We start from the raw sequence: 23,080 nt of genomic DNA on the forward strand, positions 1-23,080 counted from the left end.
ACAACAGTGAGAGGCCCGCGCACCGCACACACCAAAAAAAAAAAAAGATGTGGAACATATATATAATGGAATATTACTCAGCCACAAAAAGAAATGAAATTGGGTCATTTGTAAAGATGTGGATGGACCTAGAGACTGTCATACAGAGTGAAGTAAGTCAGAAGGAGAAAAACAAATATCGTATATTAATGCATATATGTGGAATGTAGAAAAATGGTACAGATGAGCCTATTTGCAGGGCAGGAATAGAAAGGCAGACGTAGAGAATGGATGTGTGGTCACGGTGGGGAAGGGGAGGGTGGGATGAATTGGGAGATTAGGTTTGACATAAATACACTACCACGTGTAAAATAGATAGCTAGTGGGAACATGCTGTATAGCACAGGGAGATCAACTTGGTGCTCTGTGATGTTCTAGATGAGTGGGGCGGCTGGGGGGAGGGAGGTCCAAGAGGAAAGGGATATATGTATACATTAACTGATTCACTGCACTGTACAGCAGAAGCTAACACAACATTGTAAAGAAATTATACTCCAATAAAAATAAATAAATAAAATGGATAACCAACAAGGGCCTGCTGTATAGCACAGGGAACTCTGCTCAATATTATGTAACAACCTAAATGGGAAAAAAATTTGAAAAAGAATAGATACACCTATATGTATAACTGAATCATATAGGTGTACCTATACACCTATATAGGTGTATAGATATCTTTAGGTGTACAGCAAAACGTACACCTAAAACACCTAAAACTAACACAATTGTTAATCAACTATACTCCAATATAAAATAAAAAGTTTAAAAAAAAGCATATTGCTAAGTGAAAGAAGCCAGTCTGAAAAGGCTACATACTGTATGATTCCAAATATATGACATTCTGGAGAAGGCAAAACTGTGGAGAGAGTAAAAAGATCCGTGGTTGCCAGGGATTAGGGAGGAGGGAGAAATAAACAGGTGAAGCACAGAGGCTTTTTAGGGCAGTGAAAATACTTTGTATGATACTATAATGATGAATACATGTCATCATACATTTATCCAAACCCATAGAATGTACAACACCAAGAGTGAACCTAAATTTAAACTGTGGACTTTGGGTGATTATGATGTGTCAATGTAGGCTTATCAATGGTGATGAGGGGAGGCTTTGCATTGTGGGGACAGGGGATAAATGGGAAATCCCTGTTCCTTCCCCCCAATTTTGATGTGCACCTAAAACTCCTCTAAAAAATGAAGTGTTAATTTAAAAAAATTAATGGGCACTTCCTATTCGCCAGATACCATGCTAAAAGTTTTACTTATATAAACTTTTCATCCTCACAACAACCCTATGAAGTAGGTAAGTTTATTGTCCCCATTTTACAGATGAGGCAATTGAGAAATAGAGAAGAATAAAATAAATATCCTGCCAATGTGCCTGATTCCCTTAAATCAGGGATGTGTGTTTTCAAAATACAGTCTCTTCTTTTCCAAATTTGCTGAGAGTCAGGCAAATGCAGACCCTGAGCCAACACAGACCATACTCATCCAGTGAAAGAGCAACAAAGATCACCTTGGTGGCTGAGTTGTGGCGGGAAGTCAGGGAGGGGAGGAGAGTTAGAGCCTTCCTCTGGCAGTCTGTTCGTCCCCTGCACTGGCACCCGACTGGAGCCTCAGGGCCAAGGAGCCAAACTGAGAGGAACAGGCTTCCCCTTGAGGAGAGAAGGTCCAGGCTCTCAGCCCCTGGATGTCCCTTTCCCAGGATGCATTCCGGTTTCCACTGCTTCATCTGCCCCACAGCCACATCCTGTATCATGTGACTTTGTAGTGTCTTCCATTAGAGATGGCATATATTGCCCCATCCCATTGATGGTGAGCTTGGTCACATGAGCTGCTTTGGCCAGTGGAATGTGGGTGGACATGATGGTGGGCCAATTCCAAGCTAGGCTGTAGGAGCGTGCCTCTTGCTCCTCGGCCATCACCATGAGAAGAGAATGAGACACACCTGGAACAGACCTGTCCTCACTGACCTGCATCCAAGCCCAGTTCAATTCAGCCTAGATCAGTGACTCCCAACCAGTGGTCTGTGGGTAAAAGTTTAATAACCAGCTATCTGATTTTCTTTTAAGTTTTGATTTGTAGTATTTGCCAATCGTGTAAATACTGATTTCACCGTGTCTGATTTAAAAGTACCATCACCATGTCACTGAATGAAGAGTTGGGAAGAGATCGGCAATAGCACACCGTTCTACAGTCTTTCCACCATATAGATAACAATCGGCGTAAACAAACCCAGGAACGTAAATAACTGTGAAATGTAGTAAAATAATGAGGAAGTGTTAACTTTTTAAAAGGTAACATCTTTGTTTTAAAATAATTTCTTTAATTGTAAGCTTATACAATTTAATTTTTAATAATGGCCATGTTTAACAACTGGCTTACAAGATTCCTTATCGTGAGCTAGTATAAGTTGGGTCCAGCATACTAATTCCCCAGCTGACTCGAAAATGTGTGGAGGAAAATAAACAATTGGTGTTTTAAGTCACTGCATTTGGGGGTGATTTGTTATACAACAGTACTGTAGCAATAGTTAACTGATCCATCCACCCCAAAGCTGTGTCAAAATATCCACTAAGACGCCCCTCTCCAGATTCCCAGCGTGAGGCCCTCTGTGATCATAAGGTCACATGTGAGGTTGCAGCCTCATAAGGTTTGAGATAGGCAACTCCTTGCCCTGCCAAAGGATCTGATGAAATGGGCTTAGATTCCAATCTGAGCACTGGACTGGGAGTCAGGAGGCTCATCCCTGCACCCAACATTCTGGAGACCAAGATAATTAAACAAGATACTTCCCATTCTGTCTCCATTCTCGACCCCTTGACATGTCCCTACTTAGACCCACTGATGACTCTCACCACCCAGCCTGGTGTAAAACTGGTCCCTCTTGGGCTACCCTGGTGGTGCAGTGGTTGGGAGTCCGCCTGCCGATGCAGGGGTCGCAGGTTCGTGCCCCGGTCTGGGAAGATCCCACGTGCCGCGGAGTGGCTCGGCCCGTGAGCCATGGCCGCTGAGCCTGCGCGGCTGGAGCCTGTGCTCCACGATGGGAGAGGCCGCAGCAGTGAGAGGCCCGTGTACCGCAAAAAAAAACCAAAAAACAAAAAAACTGGTCCCTCTTGCTAGATGTCAGAGTCTCTGAAGGTTTGTATGGCCCTACTCTACTGGGGGTCATACCTGCACTCAGAATCTCAGCGCCTTCTCATAGTCCCACCCAGAAATACAACTGTACTTTCTATAGTTCGTGTTATGGGGAAAATTTGTCATTTCCTCCCTCTTTACAAACATTTAACTATTCCGGAGCATAAAGCATGCTCTCTCAAACTGCACATTCCCCCCACAGATCCCTCCTTTTAGAAGGACACACTTCCCAGGAAGCAGGCCAATTTGTCAAAAACCAATTTGCCAAAGAATCTTTTTGCTGAATGACCAGTTTGCCAGACTATTGAGGATGCTTTTGATGTTTTCCTTTCATCTCACAGCCAGAAACTGTGAACCTGTCAGCCCAGTTCCACTAAGTGCAATTTCCTGAGTACCACGTTTTCTGACACCTATACTTCTCCAGTGCCCAGCAGTTTTTCATGGGTGGCTTTCTCTTAAATACGGCTCCCTGGGAGTTCCCTGGTGGTCCTGTAGGTAAGACTCCGTGCTCCCAATGCAGGGGGTGCAGGTTCAATCCCTGGTCAGGGAACTAAGATCCCACATGCCGTGCGGCCAAAAAATTTAAAAATTAAAATTAAAATTAAAAATATGGCTCCCTGTGTATATTTTCTTGAACTCGCCCTCTACCTCTGCTCCCACGGGCAAAATTATTGCCATTAATGCCCTTAACCAGATTAACAAATTTGACTGACAGTTTGGAATAGATTTTTTAAAATTTTTATTGAAATATAGATTTACAATGTTGTGCTTGTTTCAGGTGTAAAGCAAAGTGGTTCGGTTTTATATATATATATATATTCCTTTTTAGATTCTTTTCCATTATAGGTTATTACAAAATATTGACTATAGTTCCCTGTGCTATACAGTTGGCCCTTATTGGTTATCTATTTTGTATATAGTAGTGTGTATTGGGAATAGATTTTGACTAATCGATTTTCGGTAAATTGGCCTACAACCCTTTTCACCTCCCACCATCTGAGACTCAATGGCCTATTGGATACCATTCCAACATCTGAGCCTCCCTACTCAGGATGCCCCATTAGTGCCCTCACCTTCTACTGTGTCTTCCTTCCCCAGTCCCATCCACAGCTCCTGCCTTCCCCAGGCCAGCCTGCTCATGCGCAGTGTGCATCCTATTCTTGGTCCCTAACTGACACTATCCCTCCTGTCCCCCTCCACGCAGAGTCGTGCTGGAGCCGGTTCTCACAGGTGCATGAGAGCCAATGGTGCACGTCTCCTCCCAACTCTGCACTCAGTGACGTCATGTTGGTAGCTTGAAATCAGCCAAAGTTAGCAAAGGTTACAAATCAACCCCACCTCCTCTCATGCCCCAGCTGCAGCAGGTTGTTAAACATTTACCAGCACACTACTGCCTGCAGGTAACAAAACCCTGTCCATTCGTCTCTTCCGGCTGCCCAGAGACTTCCCAGACTCCAGGAACCTCAGGTGGTTACTTCTTGCTCTGAATTCACAGTGTGTCACTGTAAATCCTCATTTGGCAATTGGTCACCCGGCATTTGGTAGGGTCCTGCATACACTAGTGTGTGAGGTCTGGATGAAGAATATATTGCCCCACAGTGAGGGAACAGTGGTTCTTGGGGGAAGGGCAAAAAAATCTTAGCTATTACAACGGTCTGCGGCTCTCCAAAGGGCCTCAGCACATAAACAGATCCACAATACACCTGTGGCATTACATTTCATGAGGAAGGGACCGAGGGATTAGGAAAGAAATGGTTAAAAAGGCTCTTTGTGGGGCAGGTGGAGACATGAAAAATAGGTTGAGAAACACGCCCTGGTGCATAAGGTGTGCAAGTGTATAGGATGCATCCCAATTTTATACAACATTATTTGGGAAAATATTAAGCAATTTTTTTACATTATGGATTGGGTGTGATTTTTAGGCATCTGGGTTGGGGGATTTGGGACTGTTCATGAAATGCAGTACGCTGTGTAGTGTGGACCCTGAAAGTACAGCGCGGTGGTAAGAACTTCCCTCTGCCGTTGCTCCAATACCACACTTAGCCTCCCATCCATCATGTGGGGCCCTGAAAATGTACCTTTCACACCTGCAAAGAGGTGACATTTACCTCTCCAACCAGTGGGGAAGTGACCTAGGAAGACCACCATTGTGGGTTTGAACGCCCCCTCTGGGAGGCCAGGGCTGGACGCCAGAGGCTGAGCTCAGGCACGGCTCTGCCACCATGGGGATGAAGTGCTCCTTTCCCCCCTTGTGGATGGAGTGGTAGATGCTGCAAGGCTCCGAAAGTGACAAAAACAACGTCTGTGTGGAAAATGACCATGAGAGTAAGAACATTTCAAGATTTGAAGCCGTGGTGTGAAGACATATCTAGAAAGTATGTGATTCTCAGAGAAATGTCATTCTTGGTGGAAATAGAATTCTGGAGGAAGCCTGGAGGATGAACATACATTTATTGCCATCTTCACAGACTGTGGATGCCCTCCCCAATGCCAAGGGTCTGCTACAGCCACACCACTGGTTGTGCACGCCATGGGCAAGAGCCCTGCAGAGACACGGTGTTCATCAAGCATGAGGATCCAACAGTAAAACTATACGTCACTAGGCTTTATAAGGGACTTTAAGATGTTTTTTAAATTATATGTGATATTCACTTTATGCACTGAAACTTGAGAACCTAATCACCCTCATAGAATGGGTCTCCACTGTTGATGTATTATCTCATTTAAACTTCATTATTGCCCATATCAGCGGGCACTGCATTGTACCACCCTTTTACCAAGATCTAACCCAGTCCTGAGTGCCCAGAACCACTTACCCATGGCACCATCCTATTTAACCTAGTCATTTTCTGGAGGGCAGTGTTGGTGATGAATGTATCACACAGCCCAGTACATCTTGGCCCCAGGAGGCCTGCGGGATGAATAGAAGGAGCTTCCCAGCACCCCCATTCAGTGACCCCCTTTATCACTCTCCTCTCTGTTCACACAGGTGGTTTGAAATACTGTTAATCCCACAGCCTTTTAAGGAGAAGCAGAGCCCGCCGCACAAAGCCGCCCCCTGCAGTAGTAACGAGGCCTCTCTACGCAGTCTTTGTGAAGGCTGCCAGCCTCAGTGAGAGAGCTTTCTCCTATCAGTCCCAAAACTCAAAAATTGGCTGAGTTGTAGGTAACCATGTCCAAGAGAGCCACCAAGAGTTTCCAAGGAGCTCTGTCAAACCACCGAAATAAAACTCCCTTACCTTCTGGCCAGCCCGAAGTCAATGATCTTAATTTGGTGTCCCGTCTGATTGACACACAGTATGTTCTCAGGCTGGGAAAGAAAGAGAAGTTAGCATAGCTTAATCAACAGCTAAGAAGGTCTGAGTTCCCACACTTATTTGTCAATAGGCCTCAGTTTCCCAGCCTGCAAGGGAAAGTCCTACAGGGCAGCCCTATAGAGATGGATAGATATTGAAAATAAATGATGTGGGCTAGTGTGAGACAATAAGGAGTGGTATGGACGGTGGGGAACTGGAGAACTCCTGCCCTGTGTAAAGGGGCAGCCACTGCTCAGCTCCAGCCACTGGCCACCACACAGGAATGCAGGCCCAGTCTCCAGAGTTCCTCAGCCCTCAAGGGAAGCCAGAAATCCAGGTTTAAGTAAAACTTCCGTGCTTTTAAATGTTGACAACTTAATCCAATTTAAGCATGCATTCATCACGTATAGGAGTCAAACACGACATGTCTGGGATGCGGATTTGGCCCACAAGCTGATTGTTTGTGACCATTGGCTTGGGGTGGCGGCTCCAAACCTTGGCTGCACACTAGAACCATCAGGGAAGTCCTCAAAAGTCCCAACACCCAGGCCCCAACCCTGACCTGATTACATCAGAATCTCAGGGGTGGGACCAAATCTGCAGTAGCTTGGTCAAGGAGATCAGAGCTGCAAAATGTCAACCTGCCATTTTGTGGTTACAGCTGTGACCCATGGGATGGAGGTGCTGGACTTGACATGCTTCTCTTAACTGTTTCAGATCAGCTTGGAGGCCCTGAGGGAGACTGGAACGATTCTCGTTGCTTGTGCCAGACAAATCTGGATAGGGGTAGGGGTGGAGGGCAGATGGAGGGCTTATGGTATAAAGGATCTAGAGACCTAAGACCAGTGCCTGAGGTCCAGGGGTCCATTACCAGGGTCCCTAGCCCTAGATGAGTACTTTCCCATTCCGGAAACTCAGTGTCTCCATCTGTAAAATGGGAATAATAACCTCTTCCTGCCTTCCTCCTGGGAGGGTGGGAAGATCAAATGACATAGTATGCATTAAAAACTTTCCAGCTTATGAAGCAAATGTCAGGTACTATTTCTCCTAACAGAAGCTTTTATTGCTATTTACGTTACAAAGCGGTTGTGAAATTCCTCAGATAGGTTCAAGAAATCGATGATTAAAAATCTTCATGTCTTGGGACTTCGCTGGTGGTGCAGTGGTTAAGAATCCGCCTGCCGATGCAGGGGACACGGGTTCGAGCCCTGGTCAGGGACGATCCCACATGCTGCAGAGCAACTGGGCCTGTGCGCCACAACTACTGAGCCTGTGCTCTAGAGCCCGTGAGCCACAACTACTGAGACCACCTGCCACAACTACTGAAGCCCATGCACCTGGAGCCCATGCTCCGCAGCAAGAGAAGCCACTGCAATGAGAATCCCGCGCACCACAAGGAAGTGTAGCCCCCACTTGCCACAACCAGAGACAGCCCGCATGCAGCAACGAAGACCCAACGCAGCCAAAAATAAATTAATTAATTTTAAAATTCTAATAAATAAATAAAACTAATAAAAAAATCTTCATGTCTTCTTTGTAAGGTCTAGAACAACACTGTCCAATAGAAATATAATGTAAGCTACATATATAATTCAAAATTTTCTAATAGCCACATTAAATAAGTAAAAAGAAATAGGTGAACTTAATTTTCCTAAAATTTTGAAATATAAATAATAAACATAAATAATAAATAAATAATAAAACATGAGATCATAAAAAAATTACCATTTTCAAGTGTACAATTCAGTGGTTTTCAGTAGATAGTTCACCACTATCTAATTTTAGAACATTTTCAGCACTTCAAAAAAAAAAAAACCCATATTCATCAGCAGTCACTCTCCATCCTCCTCACCCACAACTCCTGGCAATCACTAATGTATTTTCTGTCTCTGTAGATTTGCCTGTTCTGGTCATTTCATATAAATGGAATCATATGAATCATAAATATGTGACCTTTTGCATCTGATTTCTTTCAGTCAGCATAATATTTTCAAGGTTCATCCATGTACCAATACTTGGTTCCTTTTCATGGCTGAATAATATTCATTGTAAGGACAGTACCTACCACATTTTGTTTATCTATTCATCAGTTAGTAAACATTGGGGTTGTTTCTACTTTTTGGCTATTATGCATAATGCTGCTAAGGACATTTGTGTACAAGTTTTTGTGTTGACTTGTGTTTTCAATTCTTGAGTATATGCCTAGAAGTGAAATTGCTGGGTCATATGATAACTCTTTGTCTAACATTATAGGAACTGCCAAATTGTTTTCTAAAGTGGATGCACAACTTTACAATCCCACCAGCAATGTACGAGAGTTCCAATTTCTCCAAATCCTAGTAACACTTCTTGTCTGCCATTTTTATTTTAGCTAATCCAATGGGTGTGAAATAGTATCTCATTGTACTTTTGATTTACATTTGTCTTTTGACTAATGATGTTAAAAATCTTTTCATGTGCTTATTGGCCATTTTTATATCCTCATTGGATAAATGTCTATTCAAATCCTTTGCCCATTTTCAAATTTGTCTTTCTAAATGAGTTGTAAGAGTTCTTTATATATCCTAGATACAAGTCCTTTATCAGACATATGATTTGAAAATATTTTCTCCCATTCTGTGGGCTGTTATTTCATTTTCATTATGGTGTCCTTCGAAACATAACGGTTTCTAATTTTGATGAAGTGTAATTTATCAACTTTGCTCTTCTAGTTTGAGCTTTTGATTCATATATAATATACTCCTATGCTTTCTTCTAAGAACTTTATAGTTTTAGCTCTTACATTTAGGTCTATATCCATTTTGAGTTAATATTTGTATATATTATGAGGTAGGGGTTCAACTTTCATGTGGATATCAAGCATGGTGTCCCAGCACCATTTGTTGAAAAGACTATTCTTTGCCCATTGAATTGTCATGGCACTTTTTTCAAAAATCTATTGACCACAAATATAAGGGTTTAATTCTGGACTCTCAATTGTATTCCATTGATCTGTCTGTCTGTCCTTACATCATAACACAGTTTTGATTTCTGTAGCTTAGTAGTAAGTTTTGAAGTTGGGAAATGTGAGTCCTCCAAATTTGTCCTTCTTTTTCAAGATTGTTTTTGCTATTCTGGGTCCCATAAATTTCCATCTGAATTTTAGGATTAGATCATTAATTTCTGCAAAGAAGCCAGCTGTGATTTTGATAGGATTGCACTGAACATACAGATCATTTTGGAGAGTATTGCCATCTTAACAATATTAAGTTTTCTGATCTATGAATATGGGATGTCTTTCCATTTACTTATGCCATCTTTAATTTCTTTCAACAATGTTTCATAGTTTTCAGAATATAAGGCTTATACATCTTTGGTCAAATTCATTTCTAAGTATTTTATTCGTTCTGATGCTACTGTAAAGGAAATAGTTTTCTTAATTTTATTTACAGAATGTCAACTGCTAATGTATGGAAATACAATTGATTTTTACATCTTACATCCTACAACATTGCTGAACTAATTTATTAGTTCTAATAGTTTCCCTCCACCCTCCTTAGGATTTTCTATATCAAAATCATGTCATCTGTGAATAGAATTTTACTTCTTCCTCTCCAATCTGGGTGTCTTTTATTTATTCTCTTGCCTAATTGCCCTGGTTAGAACCACAAGTACAATGTTTAATAGAAATGGCAAGAATATACACCCGTGTCTTGTTTCTGATGTTAAAAGGTAAACATTCAACATTTTATCATTAAGTTTAAAATTAGCTGTGTGTTTTTCATAGATGACCTTTATCAGGTTAAGGAGTTCTCTTCTATACCTAATTTGTTTAGTGTTTTCACCATGAAAAGTTGTTTGATTTTGTCAAGTGATTTTTCTAGCTACTAAAATGATCATGTGATGTTGTCCTTTATTCTTTTAATATGGCATATTACATTGATTGATTTTTCATATGTTAAACCAACCTTGCACTCTTGGGACAAATCCCACTTTGTGATGTGTATAATTCTTTTTTTTTTTTGCGGTACATGGGCCTCTCACTGTTGTGGCCTCTCCCGTTGCGGAGCACAGGCTCCGGACGCGAAGGCCCAGTGGCCATGGCTCACAGGCCCAGCCGCTCCGCAGCATGTGGGCTCTTCCTGGACCGGGGCACAAACCCCTGTCCCCTGCATCAGCAGGCGGACTCTCAACCACTGCGCCACCAGGGAAGCCCTGTATAACCCTTTTTAAATGTTGCTATATTCAGTTTACTAATTTTTTTTTGAGAATTTTTACATCTATATTCACAAGGGATATTCGTCTGTAGTTTCATCACAAGAAGTGATGTCTGCCTGGTTTTGGAATCAGGGTAAGTCTGGTCTCATAAAATGAGTGAGGAAGTGCTTTATTCTCTTCTAATTTTTGGAACAGTTTGTGAAGGATTGGTATTAATTCTTTAAACATTTGGTAGAATTCACCAGTGAAGGCACATGGGCCTAGGCTTTTCTTTGTGGGTAGTTTTTTACACCAATTTGATTGTTTTACTTGTTATAAGTCTATTCAGATTTTCTATTCCTTTTGAGTGAGTTTTCAGAAGTTTGTGTCTTTTGGGGGAATTCTTCCATTTTATCTACATTATCTAATTTACTGGCATACAATTTTTCATAACATTCCCTTATAATCTTTTTTTATTTCTGTAAGGCTGGTAGTGATGCCCCCTCTTTCATTCCATTCATTTTAGTAATTTGAGTCTTCTCTCTAGTTCAATATAGCTAAAGATTTGTCAATTTATTGATCTTTTCAAAGAACCAACTTTTGGTTTCATTGATTTTCTCTACTGTTTCTCTGTTCTCTGTTTCAATTATTTCTGCTCTAACCTTTCTTATTTGTATCCTCTGCTTGCTTTGAGTTTAGCTTGCTCTTCTTTTTCTAGTTTCTTAAGATGGAATGTTAGATTATTGGTTTGAGATGTTCTTTTTAATATATAAGTGTTTGCAGCTACAAATTTCATTCCTAGTTTAGATGCACCCCCATACGTCTTGGCATGTTGTGTTCTCATTTTCATTCATCTCAAAGTATTTTCTAAAACTTAATTTTAATAATAATTTTCTCTGGCCTGATATATCAAAAACACTACCATTTCAATAGGTTATCAAAATAAAAAATATCGATGAAACATTTTCCATTATTTTATCATATTGCCTTTGAAGTCCAGTGTGCATTTTACATTTACAGCACATCTCAAATCAGACACTAAATTTTCATCAGAAATACTTTAGATGTATTTAGATCTCATGAATTATTTGTATTTAGATTTCATGAAATTGATAGTTTTTGAAAAACAAATTAACATATTGAAATTGTTCCAAATATACTTAATGTTTTTCAATAATTTAATCATGTCAATTTTTAGATTTAAATTAATAAAATTTAAAATTCAGTTCCTCACTCACACTAGTTATATTTCAAGTGCTTAATAGTCAAATGTGGGGCTTCCCTGGCAGTCCAGTGATCAAGACTCCACACTTCCACTTCAGGGGACACAGGTTTGATCCCTGGTTGGAGAACGAAGATGCCACATGGCACAGTCAAAAAAAAAAAAGAAAAGGAAAGGAAATTCTGCCATTTGTGACAAGATGGAACTTGACGGCATTATGCAAAGTGAAATAAATCAGACAGAGAAAGACACTTACTGTATGATCTCAGTTATAAGTAGAATCTAAAAAATTGGAGGCATCGCACTTCCTGATCTCAAACTGTAACTAAGCTACACTAATCAAAATAGTATAATATAGGCATAAAAAGGCAGACATGTAGATCAGTGGAACAGAACAGACATCCCAGAAATAAACCCATGTACAAAAAAGAAAGAAAAGAATGGCTACCATGTGCTTACTTTTTGTCAAGTAGACAAAAGAAGCTGTAATGCATTCATTCAATGGACTATACCATGGCTCTTAAAGAGAATGAGAAAAGATGTCTACAGTGTACTGTTAACTATAAAGGGCAAGTTTAAAAACGAGATGTATAGTATGATCCCTTGTGTGTGTGTGTGTTTGTCATGCCAAATTGCTAATACAGAAGACCTCTCAGCACAGAGGCTGAGTGGGAAGAACTTTCACTGTGCATTTCATACATTTCTATATTGTCTATATTTGTTACCACATGCATGTTTCTATTTTAGTTTTTAAAAACTAATCTTAGAGATTTTTTTATAGAAAAAAGTCACTGTATCATTTGACCGTCAAAGAACACTTAATGAGGTACTTATTTTCCACATGTCACAGATGGAGGAACTGAGGCTCAGAGACTTGGCCTGCCCTAGACTCCAGAAGTAGGCAATGGCAGAGCAAGGAATGGAAGCCAGGATTGGGTGCTGACAGAGCTCTCAAAGATGAGAGAGCAGCAGAGACTCAGGAACCGGGGCACCCAACCACCACGTGCCCAGGGCGGAGCCTGACCTTGAGGTCCAAGTGCAGGACGTACTGCTGATGGAGGTATTGCACACCCTCGCAGACCTGCTTGGTGAACAACACCACATCCAGTTCAGTCAGGTGGTACTTCTCTTCTGTGATCCGGTCAAAGAGCTCACCCCCATCCACACTGCCAAGGCAAAGGAAGAGGCAAGCACTGACTGAGAAAGGCTCTCAGAAGACTGGTCCACTCATCACCAGGTGAGCCCAAGGGTGCCACTGCCATCTGGGGTTTTACGGGGACCTTTGCTCTTGTCCATTCCCAGCTCAGAGTATGGGTGGTAAAAAGGAAGTGATGGGCCAAATGGGAGACTGGGGCTTATCTGCAGTGTTGATCATCCAGGCTCACTCTGGATACTCACTCTTGATACTCTAGGCCAAGGTTGTAAACTCATTGGCCTACAGGGGCCAATTAGTACCTACATGGCAAGAAGCCTAAATCAGACCAGATGTAAGACAAAACTTTTCTTAGAACACATAGCCCTTAGTCTAACTTCTTTTTCCACTTTTTATAGAAAACTGACATGACAAATATTTCACTATCCTCAGTCCTACCAGAAGGAAAATAGCAACACAAGCACAATAATAAATGTCCCCTGAGCCCCTGGCCTCAACGTCATGGGTAGCTGGAAGTGATAGGGACTGTAGCAAATGGGAGTTTGATTGCCCCGTCTACAAAGGTCAGTTACTATGAGCTCCATCACACCACTTCCAACTGGAAATGTAGATCCAGCATTACTAGATCTTTTATATTTGCAAGGAAAGCTAGACATCTAGGTTTTAATGTGAAATTTCCCAATTTCCAACTAACAACTAAATTTAGTTAACAACTAAATCAAAATTACTAAAAATTTTGTAGGCCAAAACAATATCTGTAGGTCAAATCAGGTTCACTGGCTTCTGGTTTGTGACAAATGGCTTTGTCCTCTGTGCTCTATGTTGGAGGTCAGGCAGAGGAGGTGATGCCTTTCCCTGGATGTCACTGAGAGGGGAAGGAAAGGGAGAGTTTTGCTGGAATCTCAGCTCCCAGCCCCACCCCGAGCCCTGGCCCCGCCTCCCATGCTCACTACTCCATGACAAGGGTAAAGCTGTTCTTGCTCTCAAAGGCATCGTAGAGCTGGATCAGGTTCACATGGCTGAGCTGGTTCATGATGTTGATCTCGTTCTTCACATCCTCCTTGTGGAGCCAAAGGGGAGAAGAGTTTCCAAGAAATGGGTCAGGAAGAGAAGTCAGCTGCCCTTCCCAAGACACACACACCCCCACCCTGCATCCTCATTTCCTGTTCTCACACCAGCTTTCCTCAACTCACCACCCACACCAGCTTCTTACAGCAGCAAGGGCCCGCCCATTTCACAGATAGGAAACCTGAAGCCCAAAAAGGAACCCTGGAGGTCTAGGAGGACCTGTTGCCCAGGGTGCAAGGTGACCTGCTGACTGGAGTGTGGGAGTCATGGAAAAGAGGCAGGAAAGGTGGCTAGGTTTCCTGCTCAGAGTGGAGGGGCCTGGTGCAGTGTGGGGCCCACGGTGGCCCAGGGGGAAGTGAAGGAATCCTGAGCTTGGTCCGGGACACCCACTGGCCTGGGGCAAAAACCTCACCCGGTCCTTGGCACTCTTCACTTTGATGATCTTGGCCGCCAGCGAGAGGCCTGTGGCCTTCTCCATGCATCTGTGGACCTGGCCAAACCGGCCCCTACAGAGATACGATGACGGAGCAGTCTCAGAGCCCCAGAAGCACACCCAGCATGTGGTGGGTCAGACCCATCCTGGACCCTGGGCTTTCTGGTCCTACCTCTGCTCCACACACACCACAGGGATTATCCTGCACCCCAGAGTTATCAGTCACCACCCGCACACCCACGGGCTCTGAACGTGGAAAAGAGCTTCTTCACCCCATATGTGTGGGCCATCCTGCACCCCAGAGGGTGTGCCCCCAACCCACAGAACCCAGCCCATCCTGCACCCCAGGCGGTGTCCCTGTCACCCACACCACCTAGGCCACCCTGCACCCCAGGGGGTGTTCTCTCCACCCACACCACCCAGGCAGTCCTGCACCCTAGAGGACATCCCTCTTACCACACCCCATGTCAGCTCCCGTGCCACCTCCAGTACATGGGTCCCAGGCCCGCACTGTGGGCCCTCCTGCACCCTACACTTCATCTCACTCACACCATGCGGGCCCTCCTGCACTCCGCGGATATCTCCTCACCCACTCTTTGTGAGCCCTCCGCCCACTCTCATGCTGTGCGGGACATCCCACTCCTGGCGGTGGCTCCATCAATCAGTTCCTGAGAACCACCAGCGGCACCCAGCTGTCCAGTTGCCCCGCCCCTCCATCAAGGCAGAAGGCCAGCTTACCCTCCCAGGACTTCGTGCTGGCACACTGTGTAGCCCGCTGAGGTCGAGGTCTCCCTGACACTCACCACCCGATGCTCGAAGGGGGCTGGCGGGGCTGGACTGTCGTCTGTTCGGGAGACAGCAGCCTGTGAGCCTCCTTCATGCCGTCCCCACCTCTCAGCTCCCCCCACCCCCAGTCCCAGACACACTTGGTTCAAAAACGGCTTCTGCCAGTTTGTTGGGGGCTTATCGAGGGAGTACTCAGAATGTTCCAGGAACAGCTCCATGACCTCCGCAACCCTGGACCCAGAGCAGGGGAAATACTTCTATTTTCTCTTAGTTTGTCTCACAAGTCACTTTCTGCTCCCCAAAGTAGAAGACTGAATTTGCTTTGAGAGCATATTGTGTACCTTTTTTGTGTCTGCAAAGGGGAGCCCAAGCCCTAGACTACAAGGGGGTAACATTTGCATGATTGTGTTGTTTCCTGGGCCCCCGGAAAGCCTGGGTGTGTCACAGAGAATCCACATCTAGAATTCCAGTCTGAAGTCTCCTTCACTGCAAAGTAACTGCCTTCTGTTCTGGAGCCCAACCGTCAGATCCTGGCTCTGTCAGCACTGACCTTGTGACCTTAAACGTGCTTCTCAGCCCCTCCTGTGTTTCACGTGTCTCCACTCCACAGGCCTGTGAGGGTAAACGCCACCACAAATGCCCGAGGCTCGGCTCACAGGGAGTCCTCAGCTAACATTGGCTTTATCACCATCTCAAGTCTCAGAAAAGACTCTAAAGTCACAGCCTGCTCTCAGCTGTGTTTCAGGAATTAAGGTAGGCCTTATGTCCACATCTGGACCAGGTCATACAAGGGGAGAGGAAGCAGCCAGAGAAGTCAGAGCACAGCACATGGCAACCGTGGAGCCCGGAACTGGCAAGGGGCACCAGGATGACCTGCAGAACGCTCAGCCCTTCCTCAGGGACATCCAGAAATTCTGGGACAGGGAGTCAGCAAATGGTGGCCTTCCAGCAGCCATATGGGATGAGGGCTCAGACCAACGAGGGTGTGGCCCTAAGGGCTGGAGGAGTTGAGGCCCTTTGGGTCACAGGAACACAAGGATGCCTCCCACCACCATTGGGACAGAAAGCAGGTCAGCAGCCCCTTCCCGATCCTGGATGAGAGTCAGCCCCCTGAGTGCAAATGGCTGATAGTGGGTTATATATACCAGTTAATGGATTTGCCTTTTAGCAGGAGCCTTCCCTGTCTCAATCCAGAAAGATACCAATAGTATCGGGCAGGCAGGTGGCTTTGAGAAATCCGAGTTGAGCCCCATGGGTTCCCTCCTCTCCAATGGCGAGAGCCAACATGAGCTCAGCCCGCTGCATCTCCGTGCCTTGGTCTCCAGCCCTGGGATGTGCTGGCAGGCTGTTCCCAGTCTTCGACTCCCCAACACCCACATTCTCTCTCCCTGGAAGCTTCAGGGAGGCCTCCCAGAGTAGGCCTTTCAAACTCACTCACCTCGGGGCACATAGCAATGCCCTCACTTACCCAGAAACAGGCTGCCCGCCTCAGCTCCTGGGGGTGTTCTCCTTCCTGCTTCGGCTCTGCTCGTGCCCCTGGCTGTGCAGTCTTTTCCAGGCTCAGGGTCCCCTGCTCCTGGGCCTGTGTCCTGCTGCAGGCCTGGGGTCCTGGCATCGGCTCCCTTGTCCCTCCAGGCCCTGCTTGGTGTCATGGCGGGCTCAGGCCCAGATCCCTGTTTCTCTTTGGCCTTTGCTCCGCAGTCGCTGCTCCGCTTCCACGGTGGGGAAAACACCCCGGCTCCTTTTGGGATATGTTTTCCTGACTCAGTCCCAGGGGCTTGGGGGTAGCACCTGGGCCCAGGTGAGTCCTGCTCACCTGGATGGGCAGCTGCTAGAGCCTCTGCAGGGGGCGTGGTTCTGAGGCTGCCGCCTCGTGTCACAAGTAGCTCCCCAGGGATGTCTGTCTCCTGCACATGGATGGAGATCCTGGGGCAGAGAGAAATGTGGCCCTGAGGTTAAAAGCAAGAACCTGAGTCAGAACAGACCTGGGTTCAAATGCCTGCTGCTGCCATTCACTGACCATGGCCTCTTAGCCTCAGTTTTCTCATCTGTTAAAACGGGCCCTTTGGGTTGTTATAATAGTAAGAGTTAGCTTGCGGTTGAAACCAGCAGATTCCATCCCCTGTCCCTCTCTACCCAGACAGGACACCAGGGGAGAGACTGGCTTCAGTGACATACGGTGCCACCAGCTCTCAGGATTCCACTGGATCAGCATCCAGGAAAGACTTGAAGCAACCTGTGGTGGATGGGGCTTGGGAGGAGTGGGGAGGTGGGCACCAGCTGTCTCTGTGGCCCCTTGGGAATGTGCTTCTGCTCCAGGAGGAATGTGGCCGGGAGGCAGGAGACCTGGGCTCTTCCCTCCCTTCTTTGGGCCTCAGTTTCCCTTCCATTAAAAGAAAAGAAGGGTGAACCAAGTCAAACATCACACTGAAGCTTCAGGTCAGACACATTTTAGCAAAATCAGGGAATTGCTCATAAGAGTCTGGACTTTCTGTTTCTCCTGAATAAAACAGTCCTGGCTGTGCTGGGCCTGCATGCTTACACAGCTGAGGAAACTCTCTGCCTCCCTACAGGCCCCCCTGCGCCACTGGGCCATGTCAATGGGCCACGCCACTGGGCCATGCCACTGGGCCCACTGCATCCACCTTTGTTACCCAGACCAAGCAGCATTGTGGTTTTGGAAGCCAGCTGGAGGTCAGGAAGGCCTTCTAAGCCCTGACATTCAGAGGGAAGGACCCTGATCCTGGGAGCTTCAGACCCTCTCAGAGTTGCCCTCTGACTGCCCTTCACTACCCCACTGCCGAGGTCTATGAGTGTTGGGGCAGGGGTGAGGGGGTGAGTGCCTGGGGTGGACTGAGTCTCAGGAGGGAGCCAGGCGGCCTCCATCCTGGCCGTAGTTCTGCCACATGTTGCTGAACAGGGCTGGGTTTGGGCAATTCTAGCCTCAGCAACCTCTTCTGTCAAACGGGGACAGTAACACCTCACAAATGTACTGAGAGTCGACTAAGAAATGAAAGTACAAATGCAGGAGGTTCAAACAGTGAAGCCTAAAATGGTGCAGCTACTGTGGAAATCAGTATGGCGGTTCCTAAAAAATGTAAAAATAGAACTACCATATGATCCAGCAATCTCACTTCTGGAAATATATCCAAAAGAATTGAAAGCAGAATCTCAAAGAGATTTGCACAGCCATGTTCACAGCAGCATTATTCACAACAGCCAAATGTGGAAGCAACCCAAGTGTCCAGTGATGGATGAATGGATAAAAAAATGTGGCATATACATACAATGGAATATTATTCATCCTTAAAAAGGAAGGAAGTTCTGACCTGGATGAACCTTGAGAACTTTATGCTAAGTGAAATAAGCCAGTGACAGAAAGACTGATTCCACATATATGGAGAATGAATTATATGAAGGACTTACAATAGTCAAATTCATAGAGACAGAAAGTAGAAAGGTGGTTACCATGATCTGGGGGGGAGGTGTTTGATGGTAACAGAGTTTCAGATTCACAAGACAAAAAAGTTCTGGAGATCTGTGTCACAGCAATATGAATATACTTAACACAACTACACTATACACTTGAAAATGGTTAAGATGGTAAATTTTATGTTATGAGTTTTTAACCACATTTTTTTTTTAAATTAAGGCTTTCCCTAGCAGCTGGAGGCCCAGGCCCCTCCTCTGAGTTGCTGCAGGTCCTCTGAGAGCAGTGCCTACTTCTGAATGCACCTGGTTCGGCAGCCTGTTCACAGCTAAGCCTTGGGTGGGAGGCAGCAAAAGTCCCCCGACACTCCCTCAGGAGCAAGTATGGGTTGGTGATGACAGGGTAGGATGGGAAGGGTGGCATCCAAGCCCAGCTCAGCCCTTGCCTTAACCAAGGGACATGGGAAACTGCAGGAAGCCAGTTTCTGGAAGAATATCCAGGTAGCCAGGTAGCCAGCTAAGAAGGCCAACAGCCATTGAGTTCCTCTTGGTCTTCATACCTGGGGGCATGGGATGACCCCAAGGTACTGCCATGCATTCCCATGCCACTCTGAGTGTCTAAGGCTTCCCCACTTCCTGCGCAGCACACCCAGGGCAGGCATTGCTAATTGATTGCAGCACTCTGTTCCACCAAGTCCAGCAAGGGCCCAAGGATCCTCTACACAGGCAGCCACTGCCAATCACAGCCAATGCTCGAGTTCAAATCCATTTTTCTCAAGATATACCCATGTGCTAGGTGATGGAGGGTAGGCAGTGATCGCCCCATTTCCTGAGCCCAGTCTGTGTCTGAAATTCAACTCAGGGTTGAAACTGACACACAGACCTTTCCGCCTCTCCCAGAATTCTTTTAGGGCCCCTAACAAGTTCATGGAAAGTTCATCCCCACCCTAGATTCCACATTTAGAGCCTTGGCCAGGATCCAAGGATGCCTGCCAGGAATCCCTCCCTCCAGCTGTTTAGGTCTCCTGGGGACTCATATTTCCTTCCAGAACGAAGGCAGAAAAAGGACTGGGCTTCCCTGCCAGCCACCACAGCATACACAGACACCAGCTCCTCTCCCTGAGCCAGGCCTTGGGGGACTCAGTTATAGATCAGGACAGCCAAGGGCAGGTGCAGAAGGGCACAAGTCCCTTTAGAGAAAGGCCCAGGAAGCAGAGTGCCCTTCAGTGGGCTGCCTGGAGCCAGGATGCCCTGCCCCTGGAGAACACTGCTGGAAAACACAGGGCTAGGTAGGACCTGACAGTCAGCAGTTCTGGTTCTTCCTTTTCCTGCACCATGTCTGCTGAGGGCAGGTCCTGAGACTGAGTCCTTAGAGCTCCAAGTCCACTTCCAGAGCTCCAAGCATAATCTTTCTGAAAGCCCCTGGATTGATTCAGCCCATACCAACCTCCCACCTCTGAACACCCATCATTCTCTCCCCATCATAGTATTTAAGACTTAACTAAATGCTGACCTGAAAAAACAGGATGGTGCAGTGGTTAGGGGCACAGATTCTGGAGTCCAAAAACCTAGATCCAGCCTCTTAAATTTTTTGAGAATTGTTTTGTGGCCTAGCATGTGATCTATCCTGGAGAACATTCCATGTGTACTTGAAAAGAATGTGTATTTATTTATGGCTGTGTTGGGTCTTCGTTGCTGTGTGCAGGCTTTCTCTAGTTGCAGCGAGTGGGGGCTACTCTTCATTGCAGCACGCAAGCTTCTCATTGCGGTGGCTTCTCTTATTGCAGTGGCTTCACTTGTTATGGAGCACAGGTTCTAGGCACGTGGGTTTCAATAGTTGTGGCTCATGGGCTCTAGAGCACAAGCTCAGTAGTTGTGGCACACAGGCTTAGTGGCATGTGGGTTCTTCCCAGACCAGGGCTCGAACCCATGTCCCCTGCATTGGCAGGCAGATTCGTAACCACTGCACCACCAGAGAAATCCTGAATGTGTTTGATTCTTATATCAAGCATTTTTTCCAGCTACAGTGGTATGAAATCAGAAATCAATTATAGAAAGAAAAATGGAACAAGAACAGACACGTGGAGACTAAACAACATGCTACTAAAAAACCAATGTGTCAATGATGAAATCAAAGAGGAAATCAGAAAATACCTTGAGACAAATGAAAATGGAAACACAACACTCCAAAACCTATGGGATGCAGTAAAAGCAGTTCTAAGAGGGAAGCTGATAGCAGTACCGGCTTTCCTCAAGAAACAAGAAAAACATCAAGCAACCTAAACTACCACCTAAAGGAATTACCACCTAAAGAAGAACAAAGAAGGCCCAAAGTCAGCAGAAGGAAAGAAAAAATAAATATTAAAGAGGAAATAAATACAATAGAGATCAAAACACAATAGAAAATATCAAGGAAACCAAGAGGTGGTTTTTTGAAAAGACAAACAAAAGTGATAAACCTTTAACCACACTAATCAAGAAGAAAGGAGAGAGGACCCAAATAAACAAAATAAGAAATGAAAGAGGACAAGGTAGAGCACAGAGAACTATATTCACTATCCTATGATAAGCCATAGTGGAAAAGAATATTTTAAAAAAGAATGTATAGGGCTTCCCTGGTGGCGCAGTGGTTGAGAGTCCGCCTGCCGATGCAGGGGATGCGGGTTCTTGCCCCGGTCCGGGAAGATCCCACATGCCGCGGAGCGGCTGGGCCCGTGAGTCATGGCCGCTGAGCCTGCGCGTCCGGAGCCTGTGCTCCGCAACGGGAAAGGCCACAACAGAGAGAGGCCCACGTACGGCAAAAAAAAAAAAAAAAAAAAAAAAAAGAATGTATATATATGTATAACTGAATCACTTTGCTGTACAGCAGAAAGTAACACAACATTGTAAATCAACTATACTTCAATTAAAAACAAACAAGAAAAGAAATGAAAGAGGGTAAATAACAAACAATACCACAGAACTACAAAAAATCATAAAAGAATACTATGAACAGCTATATGTGAACAAATTGGACAACCTAGAACAAATTTCTAGAAACATACAACCTGCCAAGACTGAATCAAGAACAAACAGACAATTTGAACAGACTGATCACTAGTAGTGAAACTGAATTTGTAATTTTAAAAAAAACTCCCAGCAAACAAAAGTCCAGGGTTAGACAGCTTCACAGGGTAATTCTTTTTTGTGTTCTATAAAAAAGAACTAGTGCTTATCCTTTTCAAACTAGTCCAAAAACTTGAAGAGGATGGAACACTCCCAAATGCATTCTATGAGGCCACCGTTACCCTAATACCAAAATCAGAAAAAGACACTACAACAAAAGCAAACTATAGGCCAGTATCTTTGATGAAAATAGATGCAAAAATCCTCAACAAAATATTAGCAAACTAAATCCAACAATATATAAAAAGGATCGTACACCACGATCAAGTGGGATTTATTCCAGGGACCCAAGGATGTTTCAATATTTGTAAATCAATCAATGTGATACATCATACTAACAAAGGGAAGGATAAAAATCACATGATCATCTCAATAGATGCCTAAAAAACATTTGACAAACTTCAACATCCACTCATTATAAAAAGCTATCATCAAAGTAGGTATAGAGAGAACACATCTCAACATAATAAAGGTCACTTATGACAAACTCACAGCTAACATCACACTCAATGGTGAAAAGCTAAAAGCCTTTCCTCTAAATTCAGGAACAAGGCAAGGATCCCACTCTTTCCACTTGTATTTAACATAATATTGGAAGACCTAGCCACGGCAATCAGACAAGAAAAAGAAATAAAAGGCATCCAGATTGGAAGGAAAGATGTTAAACTGTCACTATTTGCAGATGACATGATACTTTAAATAGAAAACCCTAAAGTCTCCACCTGAAAACTATAAAACAAATAAACAATAAAACAGATAAAACTATAAAGCAAATAAACTATAAAAACTAATAAATTAAATGAAATTGCAAGACACTAGATTAGTATACAGAAATCTGTTGCTTTTCTATACACTAATGTTAAACTATCAGAAAGAGAAAGTAAAAAACAATCCCTTTTAAAATCACATTTTAAAAATGCCTAAGAAGGAACTTAACAAAGGAGGTGAAAGACCTATAGACTGAAAACTATAAAACATTGATGAAGGAAATTGAAGATGATATAAAGAAATGGAAAGATATCCCATGCTCTTGGATTGGAAGAATTAATATTGTACCCAAAGCAATCTACAGATTTAATGCAATCTTTATAAAAATACCCATGACATTTTTTCAGAATGAGAACAAATAATCCTAAAGTTCATATCGAACCACAAAAGACCTCAAAGTGCCAAAGCAA

The 23,080-nt window shown here is 44.4% G+C and overlaps 1 protein-coding gene across 1 annotated transcript in view; it reads right to left on the minus strand.

Annotated features, from left to right (window-relative positions):
- MYLK3 (myosin light chain kinase 3) overlaps positions 1-23,080 on the minus strand; it is a 43,985-nt gene that overhangs the window by 10,819 nt on the left and 10,086 nt on the right. The window contains exons 4-9 of the mRNA XM_065898832.1: positions 16,777-17,234; positions 15,261-15,366; positions 14,502-14,595; positions 13,972-14,081; positions 12,893-13,034; positions 6,414-6,484 (exon numbers count right to left, since the gene is read on the minus strand). Coding sequence (XP_065754904.1) covers positions 6,414-6,484; positions 12,893-13,034; positions 13,972-14,081; positions 14,502-14,595; positions 15,261-15,366; positions 16,777-17,234 — 981 coding nt within the window. The remainder of the gene's footprint in view (positions 1-6,413; positions 6,485-12,892; positions 13,035-13,971; positions 14,082-14,501; positions 14,596-15,260; positions 15,367-16,776; positions 17,235-23,080) is intronic.

This window comes from Phocoena phocoena, chromosome 20, assembly GCF_963924675.1.
Source record: "Phocoena phocoena chromosome 20, mPhoPho1.1, whole genome shotgun sequence".
Taxonomy (NCBI): Eukaryota; Metazoa; Chordata; class Mammalia; order Artiodactyla; family Phocoenidae; genus Phocoena; species Phocoena phocoena.